Source organism: Pyrus communis, chromosome 2, assembly GCF_041283825.1.
Source record: "Pyrus communis isolate YQ-2024b chromosome 2, ASM4128382v1, whole genome shotgun sequence".
Classification (NCBI taxonomy): domain Eukaryota; kingdom Viridiplantae; phylum Streptophyta; class Magnoliopsida; order Rosales; family Rosaceae; genus Pyrus; species Pyrus communis.
Window position 1 is genome coordinate 6,118,800 of NC_142566.1, and position 8,813 is coordinate 6,127,612.

At 37.1% G+C, this 8,813-nt stretch overlaps 2 protein-coding genes across 3 annotated transcripts; one reads left to right on the forward strand and one right to left on the reverse strand.

Moving 5' to 3' along the window:
- The first annotated feature begins 1,326 nt into the window (after positions 1–1,326).
- LOC137747145 (uncharacterized) lies at positions 1,327–4,265 on the forward strand. The gene is made up of 5 exons (XM_068487174.2): positions 1,327–1,528; positions 1,686–1,735; positions 2,194–2,299; positions 2,385–2,443; positions 3,972–4,265. Exons 1-5 carry the CDS (start codon positions 1,415–1,417, stop codon positions 4,021–4,023), a joined length of 381 nt encoding a protein of 126 aa, XP_068343275.2. The 5' UTR covers positions 1,327–1,414; the 3' UTR covers positions 4,024–4,265.
- Positions 4,266–4,432: 167 nt separating this feature from the next.
- On the reverse strand, positions 4,433–8,079 carry LOC137747144 (serine acetyltransferase 5). 2 transcript variants are annotated; one of them, XM_068487172.2, is made up of 3 exons: positions 7,658–8,079; positions 5,247–5,673; positions 4,433–5,068 (listed from the first exon to the last, which is right to left on the reverse strand). In XM_068487172.2, exons 2-3 carry the CDS (start codon positions 5,610–5,612, stop codon positions 4,577–4,579), a joined length of 858 nt encoding a protein of 285 aa, XP_068343273.2. In that variant the 5' UTR covers positions 5,613–5,673; positions 7,658–8,079; the 3' UTR covers positions 4,433–4,576. The 2 variants fall into 2 exon arrangements, with proteins under 2 accessions (XP_068343273.2, XP_068343274.2); XM_068487173.2 differs by having other exon boundaries at positions 5,247–5,670; positions 7,658–7,797.
- Positions 8,080–8,813: the final 734 nt, after the last annotated feature.

Here is an 8,813-nt window from a genome sequence, read left to right on the forward strand (position 1 = left end):
AAGCCAAGAGTAATAATTCTACCTACTATAAATATATAGAACTTGTGATAGGTTTTAAACCAACACCATGCACATAAATATGACAAAATAGAAAATGCAATGATTAAGTCCTCATCTTTTGCTTTTTTCTTTTTCTTGGTCTGCCACTTTCTTTTACTTCATCCCTTTTACTTTTATTATTATTATTTCACAATTCGAAGTCATTTTAGTTATCCAGGAAATAATAGTAACACTAATTTCCAATTGGTGTTCCTCCTCGGGTGAGTTTCGAAAAACATCAAAACGGTTCTCATAAGTTTTGGAGTCAAGAGTGTCTGTAACTTATGAGAAGATTAAACCGTTATATTTAGTTCAAATTTTAGTATGATATGGATAAGAGGATACCGAACAGCTTTCGTGAAGAAACAATTTTGATCTGAGTTACCGAAATGGAGTTTTGGTACTCATAAGGTGCATGTCCAATTTTCTGTGGAAATTGGAAACTAGTTTGGTATTTCAGGCATCTGCGATGATTGCACCGTTGGAATTTTCTGAAAATTTGATATGTTGTAGGTACTGGGCGGACGAATAACCTTGAAGAAGAAAGTATTTCAATCCGAGGTCTGAAATTTGGAGTTTCGAGGCTGTTTACATGGCTATCAGATTCTTTACGAATGTTGAGTCTGTACTCTTTTGTTTCTGCAAAGGATGATGTACAGTCATACAATAACATATATATTTATCTGTGAGATTCCAGGCAACATAGGTGAACATGATTTGTGATTTTGTGCTTTCCACTGACACGAGAGCTTCTCTTGTTGATAACGTGTTGTAAAAATGACGGTGTGTGCAGTGGCATAAATAAAACAAGACATAAAATTTACGAGGTTTCTCTACAGTCAGTGTGATTGGAGTACGTCATCGAAGCAGCAATCATGCTTTCATTTATAATATGAAGTAATAAGATTACAAAGATAACTATTTCTATTCTATCATCTTTTTCTCTTCTCTCTACCATGAGCCTTGTGACTTCTCCCTTCTTCCTCTCTTCTTTCTTCCTTCTTTTCAGTTGTAAGGCTTTGTGTTTTTGTGTGTGATTTTATATGGAATGATGAGGCAGCAAGTGAATTAATGGACAAATATGTAGAGTTGTAGTGGATTGGCCATCCACACATTGAATGACTTATAAGATTACAACACTTTTATTCGTTTTATTAAATATTAAGTTACTTTCATTAAATAAAAGTGGTGGATGATTTTTTATTAAAAAAAAGTTCACCCAAATTCTTTTCATTAAAACTCGCTAAAGAATAGGGCAACCCATAATTTATTTAAACATAAGCAAATATAACATAATTGTTTTTACATCGTTGTCCTAAATTCAACCAAACTCCCAACAGAAGCAGAAGAAGAAGAAACAAGAAACAGAAGACAAATGACAAATCAGAATTCTTCATCTTCGTCCCCGCTCAGAATTCTAATTCTTCTACTAGTATTCTTGCTCTTCTCTCCCACCAACACAAATGCCAAGTCTCATCGCCCAATCTCTGTATTCCAAATTCCTCTTGTTCTTCTTGTTCTTGTTCTTCTTGTTCTTCTGTCAATTTTCTTTTAATTTCTTATCTGTTTCAATGTTTCTGGGCCTTTTTATTTTTGAATACTAATTCTTAATTTATGGTGGGTTTTGTTTTTGGTATATTTGACAGGATATGGAGACAAGGCAGAAGAAGAGCCAGTGTTATGCTGACATTGAGAGGTACATCCACCTCCTTCTCTCCTTTTTTTTCCATTTTCTTAAATTTACTATTTCTTCCTTGGAAATTAGAAAATCTGTGACAAGAAAATTAGAAAGAGTTTAATTTCTGTTTTAAGCAATGGATCTGTGATTAGAGTGCGATGTGATTTAACCCCACCAAAATATTCGAATTATATTTATTAAAGAAATCATTTTTCCCTACTTTAATTGTTTTAACTTAATGGAACAAGAATTCTTTAATTGTTTTAACTTAATGGAACAAGAATTTCTGCTTTTGGTAGTTGTATGAGTGATATGGCCTACCTGCAAACTGTATTGAATTAAAACTGCTTGAGAGAAATTCTTTCAATGCATATGCAACATGCTTTAAAAGATGTGATGATGGACTGGGACGCGGGTTTTTTTTTGAAAAAGAGTAGTCTCTGACTGCTCCTTTTTGTTTTCGATGATCGGAGTAGCGGATTGTGGGGTTGGCATTGCAAGTCGTCTTTGATAGCAAAAGAGAATTGTGCTTTGCGATGCCTTTCTCCGACTTGCTATGAGCTTATCTACGAGAGTGATCCGGTAAGATGGATAATATTCAGATTCTCTGTTATTGGATTCGACATGTTACATTTCTTATTTTACATGGGGTGTGTTTTCATTGTAGCTCGAAGAAGGTGAAAAAGATATGATTAGGGGCCAAGAGTTCAAGTATTGTATGCATAAGTAAGTTCCATGTCTTTATGGATATGAAATGTTATTGCTAATTCAGTTTGCGCAAAGTGAAGATTATATTTTTTTAGGATTTCATAAGACCACGGTTACAAACTATTTACATAGCTGGATTTCTGTTAGGGTTCAGTTGTGGATACTTTAGATAGAATTTTTTAACAGAGGAAACACGTGTTAATGCAAAAAATTACCGGGAACATCAAATCACCGAGTTTCTTATTCCTTCATAAAGGCTTTTATCTATTTTGTTTTTTTTTCCTTCTGCCAACTGGTTCACTGTGAAGGTGAAAAGCCTAGTCTTTGTTGGAATATAGTGTTGTCTGCTTGTACAGGAGTATATGAAATTATGAATACAGAAAACTTCGAAATTTCTTGCAGTACTTTTTAGACAACATTACAAGGGTTGATTGAAGGAAAAGTTTGTTTTTGGTGTGCATTTTGTAGTTGAGTGTCGGGGCAATTTAGGGGATTAGTGTTGGTTGGGTTTCACATTTGCTGGTATAAACAGGCTTGTTGGCCAATGTTGATACCTCTAATAAACCAACCATGTCCAGGCTTTCTTAGCTTGGCAACCTTCTCCTTTTAGACTTTTCGTGGCTTGGTTCCAACGGGGTGATTGGTAGCGGAGGATTAATTTGGGATTGGCATGTTAAATGATTATTGGTTTTATTGCTAAGAAAAGGGTTGGGGAGTTTCTCCATACTGAGCTTTGGGCAATGTATTATGGTTTGAAGATGGCTATAACAAGAAACTTTTCTCATCTGATTCTGGAGGTGGATTCTTCTTTGGTCGTCAATCTTCATTCGTGGTTTTGCTAGCATTAATCATCCTCTTTACAGTGTTTGTCTCGGAGTGTAGAAATTTGGTTCAAGGGAACTGGAATTGCAAGCTGCAACATGTTCATAGAGAACACAATTTTGCAGCCTACGGGTTAGCCAAGTTGGGTCTAACAAGTGAGATGGATTTTCAAGAGCTTGCGGAGCCTTTCCTGATTTAGTACAAGCTACTGTTGATAATTGTTCTGGTGTTGCCAGAGCTGGATAGTAGTTTGCTTTTCTCTTTTTCTCCCTTGTAACTGAAAAATTATGAGCACACATTTTTTTCTCTTAAATAAACAATATACACGAGTAAATTTTTAGGCTACTTATATCAGTGTAATTTATTATATAGTATCCAAAAACTATATGCCTGTTTGTGTGCTTGGCGATAAAAAAGGATGAGCTGCATGTCGTCGTAAGCAAACAGGCTTAGCATAGGAATGTTTTCTGCAGATGTTTCAAGCCTTATTGGCTGATTGCTTGCCTCTGCCCTATTCTTTAAGTTTCCGCCTGCTTAGTCAGGTTAATCGCGGCATTTGATCATTTTGGTGCTTTCATAAAAGTTTCTAGCTTCTCCTCTTCATGTTAATCTTGCAATTTCCCACCGACTTAAGAGACAGTTTACATACATACATAACCGCATCATGGTAATTGACGAATTAGTTTGGGTTGTTTTGTAACTCTCGATTCATGTTGCCTTGCAGGTTATCTTTGGGGGAGAGCCTTGAGGGTATCAAGGGTACATTTAATTATTAAATATTCAGGTGGCAATGTTAATGCTTGTAGAATAAGTTCATATGAAGCCATGGATTTCTTCTCCACTGGAAAAAGAAGAAAACAGGTAACACAGAAGTCGTACTTCATTTCCCAGTCATCTCTTGGTTGTCTCCCCTTGCATGTAGTGCAATGTTCTATGCACACCAGGTTCAGGCTGTCCAGAGTAAAAATACATTACAACAACAGCATACAATTTCTGAGCAACTGGAACTTGCTTTCGATGATTGTTAGTCCGTTTTATCAACCAACTCCCCTGTTTCCATCTCTCCCCTTCATAGCTTCTAAAACTTTATATACCGTATTACTCCGACTATAACGTGTATACAGTCACGCTACATACGGTTCTGAGCCCGACCCGTAATCAGGTCCTTGAATCAAACCCTTGAGCTTTTCCCATGAAAACAACTTCTGTAATATTTATACATTACAAAATAGCAGTTGACTGCATTGTAGCATTACAGAGGTAAACGTCATAGATTATAGGTCTCAGACTCGCTTCACATGATATTAACATAACCAAAGCAAAAACTTATCAAATTATGTAATCAGACCATTCAGACATAAAGGAGGTATGGTCCATAGACTCCCCTGGCACATCCTCATGTTTAGAGGGCCGCTCCTTCCCTCCGACCAACCTTGCCGGATTCCCCACTGCCGTCGTCCACGGTGGCACATCGATAAGCACCACTGACCCCGCCCCAATCTTTGCACCCTCACCGATCTTCACGTTTCCCAGAATTGTTGCACCTGCACCAATTAGTACACCATCACCAATCTTTGGGTGCCTGTCTCCACCCACCTTTCCCGTCCCACCTAGTGTCACGTGGTGCAATATTGACACATTGTTTCCTATAACTGCTGTCTCCCCAACCACAACGCCCGTTGCGTGGTCGAGCAGAACACCTTTACCGATCCTTGCAGCTGGGTGAATGTCCACGGAAAACACATCCGCAATTCGTGACTGGAGTGCTAGTGCTAGTGGTTTACGTGACTGACTCCACAACTTATGCGCTACTCGCTGAGCCTAACAAATGACACAAACTATTATCTTTTCTTAAAATTTCCGAAAAATGAGCCGAACTATAGCAATTTTCATGATTATTATATAAAATTAATCCAAAAGGCAATTATAAAATTAAACTAATTCATAATTTGAAAACTAGTAGTTACTTTGAATTCAACATTTGAATTTGATTATTTACCTGACAGGCCAGGAAGCCCTTGTAATTGAGTAAACAGTGAGAGTATGAGACGCAAGCAGGATCACGTTCATGTACAGCGCATGGATCAGCTACCGTGGCAGCGCGTAGAGAGGGATCAGAGGAAAACGCATCGAGGAATAGATCATAGAGGAGCGTCGAGAGGAGAGTGGACGAGCACAGCTTATTCCCCAAGTGAAATGACAGTGAGCGCTCCAATGATGAATGCGAGAGTATTGTCGAGTACAAATAGCTTGCAAGTGCTGGTTCAGACTCAGCGTCACGTTTTACCTCAGTTTTTATCTGGGCCCACACCCGCACCTCGCCCTCGGCTTCTGATGACTCGTGCAAAAGCTCGCCTGCTGGCATCTTGACCACAGATGGTGGGGTGGAACTGGCGTAAAACTTATGCTAGAATATGACACCACTTCTATCATTAAATGACCACACAAAATTAAGTTAGTCCACTTTACCATCATAAATAAAACACAGATCACTATATTGTTACTTTTCCTATGATCATGACATTAAACAAAAAACTTAACTTCAGGAAGTTAATCTTGCCATTCGAAACATATACAGACTACTATCAATTCATGTTTGCAAGGGGCAAACCTAAAATAACCCAAAACTGCAACCGGAATATTATTTACAGAATTATACCTAGACCATTTTCAAAAAACGTGCTCATATTGAAGAAAACAGATAATCATTAGCAACTATTAGTTTGAATCCCATGTATTGAAAAACAGATGGCAACCGATTTGCAAGAAACACATGATATCAACAACCGAACCTCCTAATGATCAAATAACCTAATCATCCGACATAACATAATTAGGCCAATACACCAACAATCAAAAGTGATGGAATTGGTGAAAATTACCTATTGTAGATAAATAGCCCCATAAATGAAAGAACACAATGCAAAGTTAAGTCTATTCCCAGTAAACCTCACCAAATCCCATTGATATATGAACATCAATTCCATGGTGTTTAAATTGACAAAGGTAACCCAATATTAGCATCCACGTCAAAAGAAGAGCATCAGTTATCATGTCATACACACTTCGCTAGATGGTTAACTGAAGATATTATGTTTTCTTTGTATGTTGCATCTCTTTGCTATTTTTCACTTTCTTGAAGAGCTGCATAAAATAGTTCAAAGACTTTAAGAATCACATTCTGCTGATAATTTAAACAAGTTACTTGATTAGAATTGTTTTTTATCAACTTTGTTCGAGAATTTCTGTTTCCTTGACAGAAGTTTGTTTAGGCAGGATTATGCATTTGAACAACATCGAACGAAAAGACAAAATAGATAATGAGGACGATCAATTCCTGCCCACACCCGGTTGTCCAAATTGGCTGTGTCAGAAATTTCCTATTAGAGCATCGAAATAAACCCACTTCATCCACAAGAAATGACAAGATGTGAAGGTGAGATGGAAAACCCTTAAAGGGACAGAAACAAAGACCTGTCAAGACCGAGAATGCAGATAAATAGCGAGAAAAAAAATGCAGAGGATTCACAATAAGGTTCCGTGCTCCAACTAGGACAGCTTCTTTGACGATGTCTAAATAGGGAAACTCTAAAAGCAAAAATGGAAGTAGAATGATAGCATAATTGGGTCATTATGTGACTTAGGGCACTCAAAGTCTGCTAAGACACAAAAAAAAAAAAAAGATTCATATGAAATGATGCCAAAAGATTTCATTGTTAACTGAATTTTATGATCCGAGGCAGCAATATAATTATGTGGAACAAGAAGACATTCCTTGTTTAAAGTATTCAAACGGAACTTCAAACTAAAGTTGGCCAGCTTCAGAATGTTATCTTTACGTCGCAATTGCAGTAGCAGGATATGTTATAGAGCAGAGAAAAACTTATGCTATCATAATCTCTCCGTCTCTCTCAGCTTCTCAAAATGTCAATTAAACAGACAACCAGGGTATCTCATAACTAAGAGCACCTAAACTTTCTAACTTAACAGCGCCAGATATTACAGAAAGTTAGAGAAAGTCAATTTGTTTTATCTTCAACCAGATTCTTTAATACCCTTATAATCTCTTGAGTCAGTAGAATATGATCAAGAAACCCATTTACTAAACAAAACTTGTAATATACAATCGGCGTTTAAATCATCATTAACCCCTATAAACACCAACCAACAGAACATCTCTTTCAAAAACTACATAAAATTTACAAGTAAATAAAACCCAGTTCTCAAAATTCAAAAGCTTTATGCAAGCTAGAAAAATCAAATTCGGGTTGTAAATGGTTCAAAAGGAAAAACAAGTAGAAATAAAAGCTCAACGAATGACGAGAAAAAGTAAAGATAAATCAACTAACTCTACTACAATTGAAATTCAAACTGAATTCTGTGTTCACCGTGTTCGTGAATTGAGATTACCTCACAGGAGCCGATAATCAGATTGCCGGGGACGACCGCCGGTTGCCGGTGAAGGTTGGAGGCTGATGGGATTGACGATTGATAAAATGTAATCACCGCATGTAAGGGCCGAAGTTTCTTCTTATTTTTAATTTTTATCTGACGGAGTTGACGGCAAACTAACGTTATCGTCTATGTTGATAAACAAAGAAAAGCAAGAGAGTGAGAGTGAGGGTCTGTTTCCCAAAACTATTTTTCGCGAGTGTAAGGTAATAAGCTTAACAATAGATCCGCATGCCTATTGATCCATAAATCCGAACCGATCGACCGTTTTAGCTATAAAAGAAGATAAGTAGCTCTTCTATCGAGAAAAAGAGTGGGGGGGGGGAGAAGAAGTAGCTCTTCTTATGTTTGTTTTGCCTGTTCTTCGTGTGCTTCCTTTCTTCCACATCAATGACATTTTGCTCCTCCATTAATCGCAATGAGGAGGCTATTTCCTCTTGAAAGGCTAACTCCTCATTTCCTGGCCCTTTTCCTTCAATTTTCTACCCTTATTTCTTGCCTAGGTATGGAAGATTGAGACCCGGAGACGGATTTTATAGCCTTGTTTCTTCAATGATAAGAGATACTTGTTCATCCCCAACTGTATTTGAGGAAACATTACCGAACATCGGCATAGGACCAAATATTTCTTGTGGTGAATCTTGAAATAACACCCACCTTTTACAAATTTCCCAACAACCTTGATGAGTAAAGGGTTTTTTTCATGTCATCCATACACAATTGCTCCGCTTAGCGTTCCTAGAAAATATAATTACAAAAATTAAAGGAAATTAATTTATGAAATTAAATGTAATATAATTTAAATATTTAAAAGAACTTGTGAAAACACTTACTTTGTTGTATAGATTGGCTTCGCTGTCATATCTCATTTCGGCCCTTATCACAACTTGATGCCATTTATTCAAACTTGGATGAAGATGGTTTTTATTTTTATTTTTATTTTTTTTCATCGTGAAAACAACTCTTGTGGTTTCTAGGGCTCAGTGGAGTGGGGCCTTTGTAGAACTCATAGTACTTTTTGGACGTACAAGTCCTAATGCCTTCACTTGTTTGAGAAATACCATTGACACTATCTTCCGAAATCCATCTATAAGTGTTTGGGCCCAAAATATTA

What these genes read in the sequence shown, in the direction of transcription:
- LOC137747145 (XM_068487174.2), top strand. Translation starts at nt 1,415, where the DNA reads ATGACAAATCAGAATTCTTCATCTTCGTCCCCGCTCAGAATTCTAATT. An exon ending in AGTCTCATCGCCCAATCTCT is followed by an intron (nt 1,529 to 1,685) that starts GTATTCCAAATT and finishes TATATTTGACAG; the next exon opens with GATATGGAGACAAGGCAGAA. An exon ending in TTATCTACGAGAGTGATCCG is followed by an intron (nt 2,300 to 2,384) that starts GTAAGATGGATA and finishes TTTTCATTGTAG; the next exon opens with CTCGAAGAAGGTGAAAAAGA.
- LOC137747144 (XM_068487172.2), bottom strand. Translation starts at nt 5,612, where the DNA reads ATGCCAGCAGGCGAGCTTTTGCACGAGTCATCAGAAGCCGAGGGCGAG. An exon ending in AGGGCTTCCTGGCCTGTCAG is followed by an intron (nt 5,069 to 5,246) that starts GTAAATAATCAA and finishes GTCATTTGTTAG; the next exon opens with GCTCAGCGAGTAGCGCATAA.